This window comes from Eptatretus burgeri, chromosome 13, assembly GCF_056783735.1.
Source record: "Eptatretus burgeri isolate ZD-2024b chromosome 13, Ebu_testis_v1, whole genome shotgun sequence".
NCBI classification, from domain to species: domain Eukaryota; kingdom Metazoa; phylum Chordata; class Myxini; order Myxiniformes; family Myxinidae; genus Eptatretus; species Eptatretus burgeri.
Window position 1 is genome coordinate 37,689,582 of NC_140973.1, and position 24,539 is coordinate 37,714,120.

At 42.0% G+C, this 24,539-nt stretch overlaps 1 protein-coding gene across 1 annotated transcript in view; it reads right to left on the minus strand.

The window, feature by feature from the left end:
- Positions 1–24,539, minus strand: part of CSPG5 (chondroitin sulfate proteoglycan 5) — a 41,205-nt gene that overhangs the window by 7,506 nt on the left and 9,160 nt on the right. Inside the window, exons 2-4 of the mRNA XM_085852030.1 lie at positions 22,563–24,111; positions 22,146–22,337; positions 15,681–15,894 (exon numbers count right to left, since the gene is read on the minus strand). Of these exons, the coding sequence (XP_085708156.1) occupies positions 15,681–15,894; positions 22,146–22,337; positions 22,563–24,111 (1,955 nt within the window). The remainder of the gene's footprint in view (positions 1–15,680; positions 15,895–22,145; positions 22,338–22,562; positions 24,112–24,539) is intronic.

Here is a 24,539-nt window from a genome sequence, read left to right on the forward strand (position 1 = left end):
CGTTGGATGGTGGAAAAGATGGGTGGGATGATTGGGCAACTTCAGCAGAGTTGGTGAGGGAGATGGCAAGGAAGGTACTTGGTGTGACATCTGGACAGAGGAAGGAAGATAAGGAGACTTGGTGGTGGAATGAGGAAGTACAGGAAAGTATAAGGAAGAAGGGGTTGGCGAAAAGGAAGTGGGATAGTCAGAGAGATGAAGAAAGTAGGCAGGAGTTCAAGGAGTGGCGGCAAAAGGCAAAAAGAGAGGTGGCAAAGGCCAAGGAAAAGGCATATGACGAGCTGTATGAGAAGTTGGATACAAAAGAAGGGGAAAAGGATTTATACCGATTGGCAAGACAGAGGGACCGAGCTGGGAAGGATGTGCTGCAGGTTAGGGTGATAAAGGACGCAAATGGGAATGTGCTGACGAGCGAGGAGAGTGTGTTGAGAAGGTGGATGGAGTACTTTGAGGAGTTGATGAATGAAGAAAATGAGAGAGAGAGAGAAGGTTGGAAGAGGTGGAGATAGTGAATCTGGAAGTGGGGTGGATCAGTAAGGATGAAGTGAGGACTGCTATGAAGGAGATGAAAAGTGGAAAGGCGGTTGGCCCAGATGGTATACCAGTGGAGGCATGGAAGTGCTTCGGAGAGATGGCAGTGGGGTTGTTAACCAGATTGTTTAATAAAGTCTTGGAAAGTGAAAGGATGCCGGAGGAGTGGAGATTAAGTGTACTGGTTCCGATTTTCAAGAATAAGGGTGCTGTGCAGAGCTGTGGAAATTACAGAGGGATAAAGTTGTTAAGCCACACCATGAAGTTGTGGGAAAGAGTAGTGGAAGCTCGGTTTAGAGGAGAGGTGACGATTTGTGAGCAGCAATATGGGTTTATGCCAGGAAAGAGCACCACTGATGCGATGTTTGCTTTGAGAATGTTGATGGAGAAGTATAGGGAAGGCCAGAAGGAGTTACATTGTGTGTTTGTGGATTTAGAGAAAGCTTATGATAGGGTGCCAAGAGAGGAGTTGTGGCATTGTATGAGGAAGTCGGGAGTGGTGGAGAAGTATGTGAGGATCGTGCAGGATATGTATGAGGACAGTGTGAGAGCGGTGAGGTGTGCGGTAGGAATGACGGACCGGTTTAAGGTTAAAGTGGGATTGCACCAAGGATCATCTGATGAGTATGAAAAAAAATTCCTCTGCAATTGTTAGTCTGATGGAAGCAAAACTTTCAGAATATGAGCAGCTCCTGTCGAATTTTTTAATGCTAATTATGATGTCATAGGTCACGTGGTACAGGCGCCATCTTGGAAAAATCGAAAAACGTCACTCCTCTCTTTCTCCAAAACCGTTGACTGCGCAGAGTAAATATTCTATCAATACCATCTTGTTAGTAACAAACTAACTGTTAGTTTGAGGAGTTCAGTCGAATTATGAATATTTTTTTTCCTTTTCCTTTTCTACACAAATAAGACTTACAGCCAACAGAGCTCTTCATTTGGGTTCTATTTTACTGGACTTGTTCTGGGTAGGAGGGCCTGCAGCACTTGGACCACGGTTACAAAAAATTCTCACTCCTTCAAGCAGGTTTGGGTTGACAGCTATATTGACTACTCTACTACTGCTACTACTATTACTACTACTATTACTACTACCTTAAGTGCCACATTTGTTTCCAACCTTTGTGGGTTTGGCTGGTGAAGGTAGTTGACCCCAGTCTTTCACAAGCCGGCTGGCCAGGCATGCCGTTCGACTGAAGGTGATTTTGGCAGGAATTTGTCATTTGTTCGGGATGCCGGCGATAACTTGTCCACTCTTAATGAGAGACATGGTGGGTTCTTTAACCAGTTCATGCTATGCAGACAGAACACCCAGCTTAACTTCCATCCAAGGGACATAACACCTGACCTGCAAATCACCAATTAGACAGTTTATAGTCAGATCAGGAATCGAACCCACACTTGACAGCATGAAGGTAAGTCACCATTCTGTTGTGCTTTAATTGCCATATGCAATCCGTTCTAGTCTATGTATATATCTATATATTTATATGTATATATATATATATATATATATATATATATATATATATATATATATATATATATATATATATATATACATGTATTTTGGACAAGGATAGCTGTCCATTCATCCATTAGCTGTTATGCTGATTGGCTGTATGAGGCCAGGTGCAATGTGAATCGCTCCTGGCAAAATTGAATAATGTATCATATGGGTTGATTAAAAACATATTCGAAATCTGATTTCATATTTGACGATCTAAACTGATGGCCTCAAGAATTATGTCGAAATTGAGAGCGAAATGGGGAAAAATTAGGAAAAAGCGATTTCTTTGCAACCCAACGTCTATACACTATAAATGGATGGTGTGTGTGTGTGTGTGTGTGTGTGTGTGTCCGTGTGTCCGTGTGTGTGTGTGTGTGTGTGTGTGTCCGTGTGTGTCCGTGTGTGTCCGTGTGTGTGTGTGTGTCCGTGTGTGTGTGTCCGTGTGTCCGTGTGTGTGTGTGTGTGTGTGTGTGTGTCCGTGTGTGTGTCCGTGTGTGTCCGTGTGTGTGTCCGTGTGTGTGTGTGTGTGTGTGTCCGTGTATGTGTGTGTGTGTATGTGTGTGTGTGTAACCGTGTGTGTGTGTGTGTCCGTGTGTGTGTGTGTACGTGTGTGTGTGTATCCGTGTGTGTATCCATGTGTGTGTGTGTCCGTGTGTGTGTGTCCGTGTGTGTGTGTCCGTGTGTGTGTGTATGTGTGTGTGTGTATGTGTGTGTGTGTGTGTCCGTGTGTGTGTGTGTGTGTGTCCGTGTGTGTGTGTGTGTGTGTGTCCGTGTGTGTGTCCGTGTGTGTGTGTGTGTGTGTGTCTGTCCGTGTGATACCTATCTAGATTAATAAATGTGTGTGTGTCTCCTGTATAACTCCAAAACCATGAAACTTCGTAGCCTGAAACTTTGCATGCATCCAAACAAAACTCCAAGGAAGTGCATGACTGGAAATTGGGTGTTTGGGTTAATTAAAACACCCCCTTTTCAAGATAATTAACGGCCTTATTTAATTATATCCTCATCAGGTGCCGCCCTCACTCTCTGCTGTCTTAAGGCGTTTCCTTGGTAACCTCGCAGGGGTCTGAAGCCGCCATGTTGTTTGGCCTGCTCAACCATGCCTTGACTTGGAACAGGCAACAACGATTGCTTAACAATGAAGTTATTTTCACTTTCTTCACTCATGTTATTGAATGCATGTTCATCATTGCCACGGATCGCTATCTACATCACTTTTGTAAGCACTATAAATTTTCAAATGAGGAGCTTGGAGTGATTTCATGTATTACATGATACGATCTTCCACGATCTACTCTCACGGACTAATTAAAGTACATCATCAAAATATTATTTTGGTTTTGAGGATCAGATATCGTCCGGAATAAATAAGTGTCGAAATCTGGAGTGAAATCTGATAATTTAAAGAAATAACGAGTCTTATAACGAAGCAGATATACATATTTACTTTATGCAAGCAGGTTATGATCCCTCCTTCTCCATACACAAGAAAATGTGAAATTTCCAAAGCATTAAAATTCCCTTTTTCTACTGTTTGGAGAACTTCATTGAGTGAACAAAATATTTAAGAATGTGCCAAAATTAACCAGCTTCATTGAACTGGTTTCATTGAGGGCAACCAAAAAAATTAACCAGCTTGATCGACGTGAAGGCAGCTGTGCCTGATTTCTCCGTTGGGAATCTCTGGAGTCAAGAAGGAATAAACATATTTAAAAAGAACGAACCATTAACATAACGGGGGGATTAGAGTGAGTGAAGCAACTGATGAGTGTGAATAAAGCAGCTTTGAAAAGTTTCCACTCAATTTTTACTTACGAAATCTAAAGCTTTCGTAAGTTCTTGATGACTTCCGTTTCTGTTTGTTTGTTTGTTTGTTTGTTTGTTTGTAGGCACGATAACTCGAGAACGGAAGAAGCTACCAATGTCAAATTACACCACGTGATTCAGGAAGGTGATGGCTAGCGCTGATTAGATTTTGGTCAAAATCGGTCAAAGGTCAAGGTCACAGTGAGGTCAAACATAATTCCGTAAATTCACGTGGAGAAATGGAGTATTTTTGCTTCGCTCGACGTTACGAGTTCATTTTAACTTCGATTTTAATTTTGTCTTCGGTTTTTGCGATCGCTTTGGACGTTAAAACTCGGTTGTAGAAATTCCGGTAAAAATCGGATGTTTTGGAGACGTTTTAAGATTGTATAAAAAATATTTCACTCGCGCGTCACGGGTCGTCCCATGATGCAGTGCGCTCGAGCAGACGCATCGTTGAGTTACGTTAAGGTATAATATAATTGCATGGAGAAATGGAGATTTTTGCTTCGGTCGACGTTACGATTTTTGATGGTTTGATACAGAATCATCGTAGAAACTTCTGGTTTGCATCGCTACCTTCTCTAGAGACAGCTTTTATTAGACAAGGTCAGAGGTCAAGTTGACGATTTCGTAAGTACCAGTCTATGACTGCTTGTTTGTTTGTTTGTAGGCACGATAACTCGAGAACGGAAGAAGCTACCAATGTCAAATTACACCACGTGATTCAGGAGGGTGATGGCTAGCGCTGATTCGATTTTGGTCAAAATCGGTCAAAGGTCAAGGTCACAGTGAGGTCAAACATAATTCCATAAATTCATGTGGAGAAATGGAGTATTTTTGCTTCGCTCGACGTTACGAGTTCATTTTAACTTCGATTTTAATTTTGTCTTCGGTTTTTGCGATCGCTTAGGACACTTAAAACTCGGTTGTCGAAATTCTGGTAAAAATCGGATGTTTTGGAGATGTTTTAAGATTGTATAAAAAATATTTCACTCGACGCGTCATGGGTCGTCCCATGATGCGGTGCGCTCGAGCAGACGCGTCGTTGAGTTACGTTAAGGTTTTGTGTGTGCGCGCTGACGGCGTTTTCGATAAAGATGGTGTTTAAAATTCATTTTTTATCCCAATAAAGGTTATCGTCGCATGCCTGACTCACTAAGCCGTCGGATTATGTAAAGATTTTTGGTGGATGGCCGAATATTACGGTTTTGTGACTTTGATAAAAGAATATAAAACAATTGCGTGGAGAAATGAAGATTTTTGCTTCGGTCGACGTTACAATTTTTGATGGTTTGGTACAGAATCATTGTAGAAACTTCTGGTTTGTGTCGCTACCTTCTCCAGAGACAGCTTTTATTAGACAAGGTCAGAGGTCAAGTTGACGATTTCGTAAGTACCAGTCTATGACTGCTTGTTTGTTTGTTTGTAGGCACGATAACTCGAGAACAGGAGAAGCTAGCAATGTCAAATTACACCACGTGATTCAGGAGGGTGATGGCTCGTGCTGATTAGATTTTGGTCAAAATCGGTCAAAGGTCAAGGTCACAGTGAGGTCAAACATTCGATTTTTGATGGTTTGGTACAGAATCATCGTAAAAACTTCTGCTTTGCGTCGCTACCTTCTCTGGAGACAGCTTTTATTGGACAAGGTCAGAGGTCAAGTTGACGATTTCGTAAGTACCAGTCTATGACTGCTTGTTTTTTTTCTGTCAGGAATACATTTCCCCTTACATTTTAAAAATGAATGGGATTTTGAAGTTCCATTTAAATGATGTTTTCCAGGAACGCATCTATGACGTAAGTACCTGGATGTGTGTGTGTGTGTGTGTGTGTGTGTGTGTGTGTGTGTGTGTGTGTGTGTGTGTGTGTGTGTGTGTGTGTGTGTGTGTGTGTGACATAACATTATCCTTGACTCCCCCTCTTCCCTCACTCTCCCGGCTCCCCCATTCCTCCCTCCTTCCCTCGCTCCCTTCCTCGCTCCTCCTCCTCACTCTCCCATCCTCATCTTTCTCTCCCCCTCTCTCTATCCTCTCTCTTCCTCCAATCCCCCTTCTCGCACCCCCTTCTTCAGGAGTGTTTAACGACATGTGGTAGGCATCCCCCCCCCTTTTCCTCGCTCTGGTCAAAAGGTCAACATCAGATAAAATCGTTAATTTTCATTCAATTGTCGTGGAATTTTAACAATTTGCATATTGGGTCACTGAATTGGTTCACCAATCAAAAGTTAAACGCCAATTGTTTTTTTTGGTTCTTTTCGATCAAAAGGTCAAGGTTGCATGCCATCATCAATTTTCACCTGACTGATTGAAATTTGAACAAGGTTTGCATATTGGGTCAATAAAGCCTGTTGCTTTTAAGGTCAAAAGGTCATGGTCACCTAAAATCGTCAATTTTGTATTTTGTTGTTTTTTCTCATTTTTAGCTGTTTTCATCATGTTTAGCATATGGAAGAAGGAATACAAAGCTGACACAGACGTGCTTTGCATTCCCAGATGCTTTCTAGTTTATTTTATTTTACTTTTTAATCTTAACTTTAAGGTTTTTTTGCTAAGGAGGTTAAATTAGAGAGTGAATAGCACAGTGACTTAAAATCAGCTGTTTTTCAATAATTTGCCCATATGCTGAGCACAAAATATTATTTCATTGAATCAAAACAGCTATGCATCAAAAATAATGAATGAAACCTTTCAACCGCCCCGTGGCCTCCACCTCAAACCATACGGGACTTTAGAAATGAGATATGAATGCTAAATGAGGCCTTTTGCACACGTGCTCTGTGTGTCTTTCCACTGAATCACTTCTGCACAACGGGCACTTTTAACTTGCCATTATCAGCAATAAATCTGTAATTAAAAGTATCCTTTAAACATAATTCTCAGCATTTAGATGATGTCATGATAGGATGGCAATATGAAAATGGTTAATCATAATTCCTCTGCTCCTGAATGCAACGGATGCACAAGAATATAGGAACACGAGAAGTATCCATGGATAATATAGCAGTTGAGTTCCTATAATTTCCTGTTAATACAATTTGCTTGCGGCAGCTGTGATTTTAGCACACACGCACGCATGAAGGGGCGCTTCTCCTTTCACCAATAGATGCAAAAATCGAGTATAATTTCTCTTGCGGCCCCGAAACCAAACTAAAAGTACATATTTATAATGGGTCTCATAGCTCATACAACTCCCATTCCTACTTCCATCTCCACTCCCCCCCCCCTCATCTCAAACATGATTAATAGTAAATATCATTTTATACTTATCCTGTGCATTGACAAGTCCGAGATATGACCTTCCCATCGATATGACCGAGCAATCTCGGGCAGATTAAGTTATTTCGAAAGTGCCATATTGTTGGATGACCCTTCATCATTTCAGGTAAACACCCCATCTGCGATTCAGATATAAACTGCTTGGGCACTTTATTATGACTTTTACAAATACCTGATTGGATGATAGTTGGCCTCAAAGTATTGGCACAAAGTAGAATGCAAAACTAGTCTTGGTTGTGAAGGTCTTCAAGATCATTGGAATGTCCTGCAATAAAGCTGAGTCGATGGGCCTACACTTTCCCATCAAAGATGGTCAGTGGTCTTTGTCTTCTACCGCCTCCTTTCTGGTCTTGCATCCTCTGCTCTTTCCATGCTTTGTCCCAGAGAAGATCTCGACAGGATGCATGGGGTCCTCCATCAACTCCCGTCTGGTGAAACTCCCAAAATAATTCATTGCTCATTCATTGGTATTTTTTCCTGCCTGTGGAATCAATTTCCACATTCTCTTCAATCTCATTCTTCTCTCCAGGTCTTCAACACAGCTGTTCACCACAATCTCAGATCGTCTCCCATTCGAAATCATGATCTTTTCTACCCCCATTAACATTACCACACCCACCAACCCTCCCCCCACCTTATTGCTCTGCACATCCCCTATTTGTCCAAGTCTTTCCCTATTTCATCCTTCAATCCTGCTGTTGATGTTTTCCCCATTATATTTCTACTTTTCCTTTTGTTCTGTTACATCCTGCTCCATTCTGTGTTCTAACTCTTCCACGAGTCTTGACTTTGTATACAAAAAGGTAGTATCATCGTTGCATCGTCGGTCAGGTCGAGTGATAAATGGAAACAACAGAACGTTGGTCGAGATATGCCAACCACCGTGGGAAGCAAAGAGAAGCTGACATTTCAGGTGTTAACCCTTCATTTGGGTAATGTCCGAATCAGCTCCTCCTTGCTTCCCCTGGTGGTGAGCATATCTTCATTAACATTCCGTTGATTCCATCTGAAGTATTGATATGTCCTGGCATAGACCCAACATGGCAAAGGAAGGTGCCTTTGAGGAACTTTTTTCCATTAAAATGTATCTATTCCTGGCTACTCTATGTTCTGCTTTGATAGGCCCACCTTCTGCCCTTCCTCAATAACTCCATCCACTATGACCGATGTTCTCTGATAGCCCCTCCTGACGGAGGTATAATGGGCCAAATGGCCTCCTCCTGCACCAACGTTCCTTCTCTATCCTTGTATATAATATGTATTGCACTAATTTAATTCCAAATAAGAGTTTGTATGAAATCTATAAAATGTGTTTTTTTCCCCATATCTTTGGGGACAATGATAGTTTATGGTGCAATTATTCCTGTTTTTATGACCACTTTTTATTACAGATAAAATATTTGGTCAATCAACCATATTTTTAGGGAGGGTTTTGCCTGTAAAAACCATTTGGTGAAGTTGAACATCTATTTTGGTTGCATTGACTTATTGAACAAAAAGGATGGTCAACCCGACCAGAATCAAATACACAATATCTGGTTGAGTTGACCATCCTTTTTTAGGTGTGTTGACCAAACAATATCTGAGTGGTTTGACCATTCTTTTTTTGGGTGTGTAGACCAAACAATATTTGGTCAGGTTGAGCATCCCTTTTTTGGGGGATGGGTTGACCATATTTTTTGCGTGCATTGACCAAACAATATCTGAGTGGTTTGACCATCATGTTTTTTAAGTGTGGTGACCAAACAATATCTCAGTGGTTTGACCATCCTTTTTTGGGTGTGTTGACCAAACAATATTTGGGTGGTTTGACCATCCTTTTTTAGGTGTGTTGACCAAACAATATTTGGGTGGTTTGACCATCCTTTCTTTAGGTGCATTGACCAAACAATATGTGAGTGGTTTGACCATCCTTTTTTTAGGTGCATTGACCAAACAATATCTGAGTGGTTTGACCATCCTTTTTTAGGTGTGTTGACCAAACAATATGTAAGTGGTTTGACCATCCTTTTTTAGGTGTGTTGACCAAACAATATGTAAGTGGTTTGACCATCCTTTTTTTGGTGTATTTACCAAACAATATGTGAGTGGTTTGACCATCCTTTTTTGGGTGTGTTGACCAAACAATATCTGAGTGGTTTGACCATCCTTTTTTGGGTGTGTTGACCAAACAATATGTGAGTGGTTTGACCATCATGTTTTTTAGGTGCATTGACCAAACAATATCTGAGTGGTTTGACCATCCTTTTTTGGGTGTGTTGACCAAACAATATCTCAGTGGTTTCACCATCCTTTTTTTGGGTGCGTTGACCAAACAATATTTGAGTGGGTTGACCATTCTTTTTTTGGGTGTGTTGATTATACAATATCTGAGTGGTTTGACCATCCTTTTTTTGGGTGCATTGACCAAACAATATTTGGTCAGGTTGAGCATCCCTTTTTTGGGGGGTGGGTTGACCATCTTTTTTGGGTGCGTTGACTAAACAATATTTGGGTGGATTGACCATCCCTTTTTGGGGTCTGCTGACCAAACAATATTTGTTCATGTGATGACGTCACCAACACATTTTGGGTCAAGCCCCACCAACATGTTTTGTTTAAATTTCTGGTCATTCACAGTCATGCATCATGGAATACCTCTGGCTCAGTATACCCCTCTGTAACTACTTTCTGTTCCTCTGCGATGGTGGACCACCACTCTGGTGATGATGATGAAACCATGTACTCCTTGCTTTGTTCCAATAAAACTCTCAGTTCTTTTTGATGTGGGGAGTTCAAATGCTGCCATGCCAGCTCTGATTTGGCATCACTTGTGGCACCACTGCACACAGATGAATCCTATTTGAGATTTTTTTCATTCGATTTCCTTTTCTACTTGTGGAAGGCAGCACACAATTCCACAGCTAACGCAGTGCTGAAGGAATTGCATGTTGCTTCACTTGATTCACGTCATTTGCATCAATAGCTCAGAGAAATTCAAAATCAAAGGAGATACACAGGTACACACGAATGTAATAGCTAGGCATCGTTCATATTATTTAGACTTGACAGGTGGCATTTCATACTTGAAATCACACTCAGTTTGTCGAGATCCCGTGTTTTCTCAACACCCACACAGTCTTTTCACACAAGATTCTGGTCATTTACAAAAGCGAAATGCTGTGTTTTTTCTCTGCTAAAGAGAGGATTCAGAAAATCAAAAGAACGTTTGAATTTTGCTTGGCACAGATAAGCACTGTTGGAGTTGCAGCTTCAGAAAGCTACAATAACAACAATTCCTATGAAGGTGATCAGAAGATCACACGAAGCACAATGTTTGTCGACATAAACGTTTTCATTCACGACATCATGGGAACAATTGTCACAACTGTCGAACTTCCAGACGCACACCTTGGGTGGGTGACTATCATGTCACCATATTGTGTCAACGTCCGCACCCATAACTGAACGAATTAGGATTGTGATTTAAATGGTTAAAATAAACACTATAATTCGACAAGTGCCTGTTTGTTGATTTGTTTGTGTTTATTTGTTTGTGTTTGTTGTTTAGGGGTTAAAAAAAACATGGTAGTCCCAAGGATTCAGGCTCAGGGGAGAACCCCAGTTCTGTCTATGTAAGCAGTATGACATAGTACCACCCCCAGTGGGATGGGGTCGTACTAAAATGACCCAATTCTGTGGGAATCAACCCGTCTGTAACTCTGGGAGAATTAACTCGTGCATGATTCTTGGGGAATTAACCCGTCCATAACTCTGGGGGAACTCACCTGTCCATAATTATTTGGGAATTAACCCATCTGTAAAGATGTGTTTGTTGTTGGTACGGTATAGAGAATTGTGTGAATTCAAAAAGACAAATATAAAACATGGTTCATGAACAAATCTTGCCGACAGATAGAAAAGTACTCGCATTAGATTCCAAGACCTGCAGTGAGGGATCCAAAATCATTGAAGATATCTGACCTACTTAAACATGTCAGGTGTGAGACTTCATATTCTTCAAGCTATCAGATGTTAAATCGCATTAGAAGCCCTTTCTTTACTATTGACTAAATGGAGTCAAAGGAGAAAGGGGATTCATGATAATGTGTGCATACAGGGATTGGAGGATGATGCATACATACGAATTACAATAGTCTATACACACACACACACACACACACACACACACACACACACACACACACACACACACACACACACACACACACCTACACACACACACCCTACATGCAAGAAAGGGAAGGATGAACATTTCCTCATATTTCTTGGAATAATAATTGGACAGGTCTTCACTCAATAGATTAATCAGATACTGTAGATACATCATTAAGGCTGTTGGGATCGCCGAGAGGTACGCACGTTCACCTCGAAGCTGTCTAGTCTGCGTTTGAATCTCGGCCCACGTATGAACGTAATCCCGGTGTTTCACAGGCAGGGTAATTCATCAATGTGTGTGCATCCATTGGATGGACATTAAACTAGCGTCCTCACTGTCGTCATTGGTTGGTGGACATTGAAGATCCCACGGTGTCCTTCACAAAGAGTAGGCGAGCTATTGCTGGCACCCTGAACAAATTCTAAAATTCCTGTTTTTACTGAATGCTGGGAAGGTAATGGCAAACCAACCAGAGTATAAACCACGAAACTGCTTTGGCAACACTGAGGCTTTGTAAAGAGTATGGCACATGTCATCACATACATTAACTGGAAGGGCACTCAGTGGAGCGCATACCTCCACCACGTAATGCCTGATCCACAAGAACATATCGGGTCTCATCCATTTTTGAAATATCATGCAATATAATCGTTTTTGGCCCGATCTCTCAATGGGGAAGAATCGTTCAAAAAAATTCGAGAAATCAGATCCGCATTCGGATCTTCACCAAAATTGAATCAATTCTTCATTATCACACACCCAACGTGACCACCAAGTTTCGTCCGAATCCGTCTGCAACTTTATAAGATATCATGCTATATATCATTTTTGGCCCAATCTCTCAATGGTGAAGAATCAATTTTTTAAAAATTCTAGTCGTCAGATCCGGATCTGGATCGTCACCAAAATCTAATCAGTTCTTCCTTGTCACATACCCCAACCTGCCCACCAAATTTCATCTGGATCCATCCACAATATTTGAGATATCCTACTCACAGACAGACAAACAGACAAACAAAAAGACAGAGAGGGGTGAAAACATAACCCCCTTCACCTTCGGTAGCGGAGGTAACTAGAAAGAGCAATCTGAGATTGCAGACCCTCACCAGACCTTGTTTTGTGTGGTGTTTAGAATGGGATTAAAATTAATTCAATTCAGATCAAATGGAAGACCAAATCGATTCAGTCCTGCATTGGAGTAATCAGAAGTAACCCGAACAAGCAAAAAGCACAAATGAAGTCATCGGGAGGAACCTGGATAGGATTCCATTTCAGCTGCTACTCCTCTATCCTCTGTGGAAGAAAAAATAACTGTATTCATTTCTTCTCAATTATATTTACTTGTTGTGGTGTATTCACTTGTTTTTGGTACTTTTCTTATTTGAACACAGTATAAAATAAAGTGTTACTTTTGACCTCCGTATAAATGAATATACAAGTAAAGTAGAATTGTATCTTACTAAAACTTATGTGCTTTTATCTCACTGAAATACATATAACCAAGACTAGTATCTCCAATGTTTAGAGGAAACTGCCCAGCTGCTGAAGAGTAGAACGCCTTGCTGCCGGCTACTGAGAAGAGGCACCCCATTGTCTAGCAGAAATCAAATAACTTCGGAAGGCTACTGGAGCAAACTTCTTGCTGTCTCAGGAAAATGAAATAACTCTATTGGCTTTTGATGGCAAAGGCCTTGCTAGCTGCATGATCACTCCACCCTCTCTCTGCCTTCCCTCCCCAAACTTGTTATCATCCTTTCTTCAAGTCTGATCTGGTTGTTGATCCTGCAAACTTTTGCAATGAGTGTGTTGTTCTTTCCCTCCCACCCAAAGTGCCCATGTATTGGAGTTCTGAGTTATTTTCCTTGTTCCTATCAGCCCTTCACATAGTTGAATTGCCAAATGTCTCACCCTCCCATGTGTTGGCTGTCAAACGAGTATAAGAGGGATTGCTTTGGGATCCTTGTTAGTGAAGTTCATTGAATGCTATTCCATGTTCTTCCTCCGTATATATGTAACTAGAACGGGCATTCAGTAGAGCGCATACCTTCGCCAACGCTATATCCTCCCCCCCCCCAGAAACCATTGATTGTGAGGGTATTTAATCCCATACCACATCTGCCATCTCATATGTGTTATGATGGCTTAAAAACATTAAATTTCCTGTATCATATTGTATATCACAAGATGGGGCATTGAATTCACAACATTTTGGCATTGGTTGCATGCAAATTGGATAAAAATTGATCGCACTTTGGCAAAATGACGATTTTGACCTTTTCATGACCTCGACCTTGACCTTTGTACTCTTAATTTTGTAATTGGTATTAGAGTGTGGGGAACAGAACAGTCAACATTTTGGTGTTTGTTTCATGCAAATCGGACAAGAATTGACCGTGTTATAACTAAAACCACACATTTTGCTATGTCGTGACCCCCCCTGACCTTTGACTCCTAACCGCTCTGAAGGGTTATTACGTCATTGTGTTATGTCAAATATCACAAGATGGGGCATTGAATTCTGAACATTTTGGCATTAGTTGCATGCAAACTGGATACAAATTGACCGCACTATGGTAAAAAGACGATTTTGACCTTTTCATGACCTTGACCTTGACCTTTTACCCGATCGCTCCCAAAATCTAATCAAATGGTCCTCGGATAATAACCAATCATCCCACCAATTTGCTGCAATTCAGTTTAATACTTTTGGAGTTATGCGAATAACAAACAAACAAACAAACAAACACACATATTCACAATTAAATAAATAAATAAATACACAGCGATCAAAACATAACCTTCGCAACAAAGTTTGCGAAGGTAATTAAAGATTCTCCTTTGTAACCAGAGTGGAAAGTCAGTTGTTTTCCACCACAATTTGGCAACCATGATGGGATCACAAACCCCAGAAAGGCTGGGAACAGCACCGTCTGGCGTAACAGCAAGCAAGTGCCCATGAACTAAGATGTTTGCTCTTACTTCAGATCAGATTCTGCATCTCTCAGCTAAATAGGTGATGTGGTACTCCATTAATAGGAGATGTATACAAAGGAGAACCTTTATTGATAGGCCTAAAATTGGGGAGTTGGAGTCTCCCTAAGAAGCGGTCAGAGTTCGCTCAGGGAACAGGATAGGATCCTGGGCATTCAAATGTTTTAAATGGGATTTGAGTCCCCTAAGAGAAAGGGTTATCGTCCCTGGGCGCTAAGAGGTTCGAGTCCTCAAGGAAGGAATGAGTGTTGGTAATAGGTGTTACGAATGTTTGTTGAGTTACCTCTTTTGATTTTTCTGTTTGTTCATTGTGCTTGCTGGTAGTTTGCTTGCTGTGAAACTGTTTGCATTGTTATTGCATGGAGATGTTACGGAGGTGTTATGGATTCATAAATCCTATATAAATCCAATGTGATTGGAAATGTTAAGTTTTGTGTTTAGGATTTGGGTGTTCCAACCTGGATGGATAAATTAAGCTAAAGAGCTAAAGCATGAGGTTTATTGTTTTTTTTAAGCACAAGTTGAAAGAACTGCATTTGTTTTAGCCACAAGTCAAAAGGATAGAACTCTTGTATTTATTTTATGTATTTATATCTGATTTGTATTTGCATTGATTTGCATGTAGTACTAAATGTTGTATTATTTGGGTTTTTTTACATTAAGTAAGCGAGTGTTGAAATGGAGCATGTGCGAGTCCAGGAGATTTCACTGGAATAAAACGTGCTCTGTTGTGTATTGTGAACTGTGAATCTTATGGGCAATAGAATTGTGAAAGTGGAGGTAAGGATTGGTCGTCACCATACACTGTGAAGACTGCCGTGACTCGGATCGCTGGAATCAGAGACCAGAGTGCTAACCATTACAAATAAATTTCATCATTTAGCTCTTCTTTTGTAACAATTGTGAAGTTTCATGTCGATTGATTAAGTGGTTCCAGAGACAACATTATTTAATATTTTTTTTCAATCCAATATGGCTACCACACCACGTGACCTATAAACGTCATAATTATGATTAAAACTTTCTACAGGAGTCGTCGCATCGATGGTGAAAATTTCATCTCAATCCGACAAGCGGTTGCAGAGAAAAACATGTAAGTTCTGTGCGGACAAACAGACAAGCTGACCCAAACTCAACACCCTCTCCTTCAGCGAGGGTAATAATCTGTTAGTGTCTTTCACCAATTGAAAGTGTTTTTCTGCTCAACCACCACCAACTTATTTAAATGAGTACTCCACATCAGCACACTCATGTTTAAGCAAAGTAGACTTCTTGTTAGCACGCATCTACACATCTCATCCCACCTTCCTACTGTCAAGATCTCAGTTGCATTCATCATCCTGTCAATGCATCCCCGAATCATGTACCCCTTACTCAGTGTCCCTCTCTCCAACCATCTTACCTGGCACAGCATGTTATCATAGTAGTTTAGTGGTGGAGTTCGGGCACGGAGGGTCGCCTCAATAATCTTACGTCCAGGTGGTGGACCAGGTGGTGCAGGAGGGACTGGAGGGGGTGCAGGTGGAGCAGGGGGCCCACAAGACTCGGCAGCCACGGTAGACAGAGAGAAATTGTCACCTGCTCCTTCTGTGTGGCTTCGGGTCACGAGGCAAGGGCTGAAGTTAGAAAAAGAAGGAAAACATAGTTCAAGGACCAATAAACAACCTGAAATTTGAGATTGAGAAATATGTTTTTGTCCTCCAACATAATGAAGTGCATAATGTTTTTCACAGGGCATCGAGGCATTCCACAGCTCATCTGCTCAGTCTCCTTCTCAAACAATGTCCAATGAGAGTTTCCCTGTCCAGGAAAATTCCCCCAAAACACTGCAATTTACAAAGGTCAATCCCAAAATGACTAGGAGCCAAAACCTCGATATTGACACAGAATCCAACTGTTGACCTAGTCTCTTTGGCCTTTGTTGCCCATCTCCATCTCTTTGTCAGGGTTGGCAGGAAGGCCGAGCTAATGCTGAGATATATGCAGAGGCACCTCGAAGATGTCTAGCCTGGGTTCAAATCTCAACCCAGATAAAAACTGTTATCCTGGTGTTTCACAGGCAGTGTGATTCATCAATGTGTGTGCCGTCCCTCAGATGGATGTTAAACTAGGCAACCCATCTGCAAGCTTTAGTTAGTGGGCATTAAAGAACCCATGGTGTCCTTCGCAAACAGTGGGTGAGCTATCATTGGTACACTGAACAAATTACAAATCTTTGCTCAAATCTACATGGGGCACTGCATCAGTGGCAAAGGTGTACCCCCCAGAAAATTATGCAACCTGCAGCCATGTGCTGCATATGAAGGGAAAGGGATCTACATGAGCAAGTTATACGGGAAGTGACGTCACACCAATCAAACTATTTTTTCATTTTCATATATATTTTAACTTTACAGGTCTTTGACTCATGGAGGAGTTATGACACAAATCATGCTCATACCCACAGGCACTGCACATCCAGTAAACACCAGACTTGACTTCATACAAACACAGCGGGTTACTTTGGGGAAAGTGGCATAACTTCCCAGAGTACTGTGGGTGCTCGGTGACACCATCTTGTGACATTGTGTTTCTCTCCGGAGTCATTGGGGTCATTAAGGATACATCTTACCCCTCCCCCCTTCCACTCCAATGGAATGCCAACCGACAGGATGTGTCCAAGTTCTATCCTCTAAATGCTGCATTCCAAGCAAGGAAGGAGAAACCGCTGTTGTGTACTTTTCATCGGTACCAATTTGTTAATAATATTTCTTCATGAATTTTGTTCCATTTATTTATCCAATCAATGGCAGTTGTACAAGTGTGGTTTTAAAAAACTGGTTTCGAACCAGTCATTTTGCCCCGCACAACTATCAGGCTCATGGAACTCCCTCTTGGGATGACTCGGCCTGTCATCCTTCTGAGGTCATACCTCCATCAGACAGCAATACATACCTGCTCACATGCATTGATTGTTTACTCATTGTCCAATATCTATTACAAGTAGATACATCAGAGAGCATAGACGGTAGCACAAGCATTCATCTCACATTGGGTAGCTGTGTTCGGTGCAACAAAACCAATAACCACAGACCAAGGTCATCAGTTTGAATCAGCACTTTTCCAAGCTTTGTCTGATCTACTTTCAGTGGGAGAACCTGAACCAGAGGTTATCACCTAATGGGGTCATGGAACGATTCCATAGACAGTTGAAAGCATCTCTGGAAGCCCATGCAAATACAAAATGGACAGAGAGTCTTCCTATCGTCTTGTTAGGTATCCGAACTGCGGTTAAGTCCGACCTCGGGTGCTGTGCTGCTGAGTTAGTTTTTAGCAAAACTCTCAAGTTGCCAGGACAGTTTGTGGCACCTAATCGGTTTACTCACGACTTGGATCCAAGCAACTATGTACATAGACTATGGATGCACATGAGAACCCTGAAGCCTAAACCTACCAGGCTCCAGAGCACAGACAAACCCAGACCAAATCAGACATTCAGAGTTGCACTGATTTTTTTGTGCAACAGGACGTAATGAGGAAGCCACTCCAACCCCCACATGATGGACCATTTGAAGTCATCCGCAGTGCTGACAAGTTTTTCATTTTAACTACAATGGGAAACATGATACTGTGAGTATTGAGAGTTTGAAGCCTGCTTATGTTGAACATGACCTGACTAATGCACATGCGTCATCTACAACACCGCATCAAAGTGTATCGACCACATCAAAATCTGCGCTCATTAAGGTGGTCTACAAGGAGTTTTTTTTTGACCCCCAAAATTTGACCCCCCAAAAAAATTTTTTTGACCTTACTCTCTTCTCCGAACTACATGCAGAATTTCAATGAAACTTGACCACAACCTTCATCACTCTTGATGTACCAAAGTTTGTTCATGGCATTAAAAAAAAAATCAGGGTCTAAGGGGGTCTGCAGGGGGTTTGAAAGGCCATTGCTCCTGATTCAGGTGAGCTTCAGGACAGGTTGTCCTATTTTTGTTTTATCTGATTTCTAACCATTATACCCCACACTACTATCGGGTTTTTGAACCACTCCCTCAGGGGACCTGCGCTGAGGAAAGCTTAAACGAAAGTGTGACGATGCTTCCCTGCCTGACAGCTCATAATGTACACCGTTGTGTAAATGACTCGTGGACTTGAGTTTAACAAAAGTTCACTGGAGTTAAACCCAATTTACAGCCTATCTTCAGCGAGGTATTTCCTCTCTTGACTCATGGAGGGAGCTTCATATCATGTGGCTTGTCGTGGCCCTATCTTCAGTGGGTTGTCACTCCCTTCAACCACAGGACTTCTAGCATTGAACCCCTTTTGGGGAGCAACTTGTTCCCACAGGCACTGGCCATTGTTGACACCCGAGTCACCAGGTGAATCATATTATTTTGTGGACACAACGCCACATTGGCCCGATGGTGATACGCCATTTCTTGCTTCTTATTGAACTCGAGACTGTATTCACCCGTACTCAAGCTCAACAGCTTATGGGACACTGCTCAGACTGGACGAGGTCATCAACCTTCAGCGGTGAGTCGAAGTCGATGACTCGATTTTCTCTTCTACCGTTTTTTTCAGTTTGGTACATGTCAGCCAGGGTCAAAATCCAACCACCGACATACCAGCTTCAGAAAGAATGTTCTAACCCCAATTCCACTGAGCACACTGGGTAAAACCAAGATGGCGGTCAACATAGTTATCGTTAGGTTGGACTGAAGTTTCATCAAGTTTCTTGTAAAGTGTGATATGAGCCAGGTGAAATTCACAGGAGACTGTCCGCACAATCTCGCATGCAATGCATTTATTTAACATAATTGTGGTTAAATGCTGCAGTGAATTTAATAATGACTGTGAATTGAGCTTGAGTAATCTTGAGCATTCTCACATGCAACCCATCTGCAACCACTCAAGCAAATGATGAATGTATCGAACAGTAATTGTGGAGAATCAGTGGATTACAACAAGTGAAAATGAAAAATTGGATGTCAGTGTTGAAAATGTGGGAATGTTCATACTCATTCTCACTTGAAAATCAATAAGGTCAGTGCATGGTGGGATACCAAAGGACCTGAAGTTTAATGAAAAAGCAGCCCATGACATGGAGCCATTTGATCAACAGAACTCCTGGAATGCGACCAAAGTGTGGGAGGTGGTTTGTTGAAGAAGATTGTGACGTGCGATCAGAACTGGATCCATCATTTCACTCTAAATTCAAAGCATACCACCATGGAGTGGAGAGATTATTGCTCCACACCACCCCCAAAAAAATAATTTAGGTTCAACTATCAGTCAGAAAAGCTTGGCGTTGGCTCAGTGGTTAGGGTAGCGGCTTGGGATCCAAGGGTCCTGAGTTCAAGCCCTGTTGGCCACTGAATTAATACACACCAGGGGGTGACAGTCTGTCATCCTTCCGAAGTCGGCAAATTGAGTCCCAGCTTGCTGGGATAAATGAGCCATTCGAGTATCCTGCAACGGAGTGGTGACCTGTCCAGGATTGTGCCCAACAGCCCAGAAAACTGCTTCGGCAGCACCGACACTCTCTGTGGAGAGTATGGTTCCAATTATTATTATTATTTTTATCAGCCAGAAACAGAGGGCTCATGGCAATAGCGTTTTGGAACCTTAATGTTGAACTTACATTTGATTTCTTGAACATCAGAAAACCATAAAGGCACCAGAGTGACTCCTAACACAAGGAAGTGAGATAATCAGTACAGAGATGATGGGCAGGTATACTCTCTCTGAGCATGAACCTAACAATAATGCTTACCCTCATATGGAAAAATTGAGTCCGACTATTCTCGTGGAGATGGGTTGAGAAGTTCTAAATCATCTTCCATACAGTCTGTACTCAGTGACATCTGAGTGACATCAAGTTTATGAATTATGATGTCAAAACCCATGTCCTGAAATGGCTGATACCTGTTCCAAAGATGACAGAGATGGCATCAAGGCTCTACACATTGATGGGGGTAAGTGTGTAAGTGTAGCATGGGAATTTGCATCTCTCTTACCCATTTGAGCACATTTCGCTTGTACGAGTACTGTGTGAAAAACTACATAAAGGTCCCCGGGTCAATCCCACACTACAGGTTGTGGGGTTAAGTCTGGATGAAAGCATCAGTATTAAGGATTTGGATTCTGTCAGTTGTGGAATGCGAGATAGTCTTTGGAGAACTGGCATCCCACTCCCTATTTGATTGCCAGCAAAAACCTCTCTGGCTCACTAATGACCTGCAAGAGGAGGTCAGGTGATGCCAGTTCACACTTTGTTGTTCATTCCTAATGACCTCAGGGAAACCTTGGACGGCATTCGATGCAAGTCTTGTACTCCTGTATGGAGTGCAGTGGGGTGCCCATGACAGATGTGGTGAATGTTTCCACGGATGTAAACCACCCGGAAGGGTTCCCGCTCTGTTGCAGAGAATTCAATACTCTAAACGAAGGGCGATGAAACCCACTTACCCAACTCAATAAGTAAATAAATAAAATGATGGGTTTCTGGGTCTCCATCAAAACTTTTCCTTTCATATACATTGAATGACATACACCAAATTTTACAGATTTTGACCTAAAGGGCACAAGACCCAACCAGATGAAAGGAAAGAGTATACGAGTTTAAAATAATGAGTTAATTGAATCACTTACTAGATGTACTGGAACAATATCAAAGATCCCAGTGGACTGTACTAGCAAGGATAAAATGGGAACGAGGAACTTCAGGAATGACTGTCGTCTTTGAGGTTCACGACGGTGTATACAAAGACAGTGTGTTGAGAAGAGAGCTGGATGTGACTGTGTCATTGCTATGTGATCAGTTCAAGTTTCTGACCAAATTTGGAAACACATCACACTGATTGGATAATTAAATAGTTTACAATGCTTCATTGATCTTTAGTAAAAAAAAAAAAAAAAAAATGCAAATTATTTCTTCTGTCATTGAGCCAGCAAGCTGAGAGCAACAATTCGCATTTATTGCCACATCTGATGCAATTTAAATGCTCTAATAGTGATGAGGTGCTCCATTTGAAACCCTGTTCGTTTTATGTAGCTTTTGATGCCTGTGGGTCCATGATAAATATTTCTATTGGTGTCAAAGCCAGTAACCAATTGCAAATTAATAAAAGGATTAGAAATTTTGGAGCTACAGGATTAATTTGCTCAGGCAAGCAGTAGAGATTTTTTTTGTAAGCTCATCACCAGTGGGTCATTTGCTTTCTGGAATGTAGATGTCAGCACTGTAAGAGTGTAAGGATTACTAAATTTCAAAATGAATAGATTTCAAATGCATTTTGGGCTTTGAATATTTCAATTGACAGTGTAGACTGGGAAAAAAAAAAGTGCAATAAATTAGACTCCTCAGGCTATGTGCGTTTAGTTGTTATTTCATTGGTGGGTGAGGAATGTTGAAATAAATAAACAAATAAATAAATAAATAAATAAATGAGCAAGCTCAGGAAGGTTTCTTCCTCGACGAAGGTCAGACGAATGATCAGCGAAATTTATTTTCATCCTCTGCTCATCTGCTCACTCCACATGCTCGTGAGGGCACAGCAGAGTCTGCTGGCAGCAGTCGCCGTGACCGGCATGCCAATCACACCGCATGGCTTTCTTTGCCCGTCCGCTCATTTCTCTTTGTACTGCGGCTTCCATTTCCTCCACCGATGCCTTTCTTGAAGGAGTAAAACATGATAATCCCGAATGTAGACAATTTGTCAGGCTGTGCATCTCCATGTGACCACCTGCTGTTCATAACATTCCAAACCGTATAATTTTCCACCTGGTGGAGGACCATTTAGGTCATTTTGCTTTGGTCTTATTTACTTTGAAGCAAGAAAAACATACTGGTGAGTGTAACTAATAATACAAATACTCACCCCTTAACAGCCCTCAACTGTCGGATCTCAGCTCCAAGAACATGAAGCCTCTTTGCGAAGGCGAGGAGGAGGAAAACTAGGAGGGCAAAGAGCAGCAGACCCACAGCAACAGCCACACTCGCCACCTGGAAGTCGGTGACGACCGACTGGCAGCGGGAACCCCGATACCAACTGAACTCTGCCGAAGCACACCTGCACATTCATGCACACCCTTGCTTGCTTCTGAGCGACACATGGTGCATGCATTTACAAGGTGATCCTCTTAGTGTTCTCCAGATCACTCTGAACCACATTTACTAGATATACCAACTACGTATCCTTAGTGTCAATTTTTATTCCATGAACTACCACTACCTCAATCCTACACCTTCCAAATATCATAATAATCTATCGAGCTTGGTGTATGGTTTTCCTCACTTGCACACGGGGCCAACACCCTCCACCATATAGCAGCGTCCATTGTTGTAGCAGTATGTTGGTGATAGTGAGCACACCGACTCGCAAGACCCATTCGAACGGCGATATCCCAACCGGCAGCTCCGCCGGGGTCTTCCAGTTACAACTAAGCCTCGCTCCAGGTCTTGGCTGACTGATGTTGCACTGGGTGTGTTTTCAAGGCTGTCCGTCACAGTAGTAGTGGTGGTCGTTGTAACAATCGGTGCTACTACCATCCTCTCATCCCTCCATTTTACATCTGTTGCTGATTGAATTGAGGATAAATTATATTCTAATTTGGGTCCTTCCTGTTCACTTGGTTGCCTCAATGTTGGCTCCAGGTCCGTCGTATGGATGGATTGGCTATTCGTGATGGCAAATGTCTCGATTTCTTTGGACGTCTCCATTGTGTCCAACTCCTCTACAAATGCAGGACGGAAAGATGGGGGGAACGGCTCATCTGTTACCTCAGAAAGGTCACCACCACCACTCAGGTCTAAGTCAAATATTGCCAGTTGCCCCTTTTTTGTTGCTGCAGGAGCAGTTGTTGGTTCAGTGTAAAAGCCCTGGAATTTTGTTGGATTGAATTCCAATGTATTTTTGTCATTTCTGAGAAATGTATGGATGCTTTTCCTAGCTTCTTGTGCAGTTGATTGGCTTTCATCCCCAATAAAAGTGGTTGTGGTGGGCGATGTAGTCAATTGTCCTAATGATGCCGTGACAGGTGTTTCACTTGATGATATCGGAATGTTTTCAGCAATATGGCTTTCTGTGCTTTGCACGTCTTCATTGGTGAACTCATTATGGGGCATCATCACGGTAACCAGGACCGGAGTAATTAGTCGAGACGTGAAGGGCTCACCTTCACCTGTGGTCTCAGTATTCTGTTTCTCCGTCTTACGATAACCATCATGAGAGGGAGCCACCGGATTATAGAAGCCATAACTGCTCTTGACATCCTCCTGGCCCACTGTCCAGCTTGTTGGAGTGTTGGAGGCTGCTGAAGTTGTTTTCAAAGTGAGTGGTGTTCTTTCACTCACTGTGGAGAAAACAACTCTTCCACTTCCTTCTTCACCTGACCCATCAACTGAATCAATCACTTTTTTCACGTCCTTCGCATCGCCGTTCATGCCACCCGTCACCGAGATAGCAATTTCCGTGACAACACTCTTCTGCATCCCTTGTCCAACATCAACAGTGCCCTTGGTTTCTCCTTTCAGTGTAGTTGCATTCATTGCATCTGAAGTGTTGTTCAATCCCACGATCGTAAAGGATGCTCCATTTGCCGTCGTCGAGCCACGAGATGGCATGCCGGTGGTCCTGATGGAGATTGATCCATCATTGTCCCCACTTCCTACTTCCATCACCCCAACTTGAATGGTTCTTGATAATCTTGTGCTGTTGCCTTCAACCGCAGAATCTGAGGGCAATGACGGCAAATTTTCATTGAACGATGACCAATGTTGAAATGGGGTCGAAGGTGCTTGTGATTGTGTGGCGGTGTCTGCACTGCTTCTAGATTGTGTCACAACTGCAAAAACACAAAGCAAAAAATGTTTTGGTTAAAAAAAACTTATTGAAGATAAAAGAAGACATTTTGACTTCTGGTTTATCTTAAAAACTGCAGGTCTTAGGGATCACCAATTGATTATGTATGAGCGGAGTGTGAGGTGGAAGTGAAGCGGGTTCATCCCACTGTGGACATGTTTGTACAAAGGGGAGTTGGGGTGGAGGAGATCAAAACTTCCGCCATGATTGATGTATTTATTAACTCTGTTTCTACACGTAATATATAGAAGGCCCCTTTGCAAAAGTCCCGCAAGGTACTGAATAATGGTGATCAACAAGGCTGGAAACACTTGTTTTTTTTTTTTTTACAGGATCTAAACCTTGTCGTGGAGCTGCCACACACACATGGACAAACAGACACATACACAAGACACAACACAGGAATGTTAG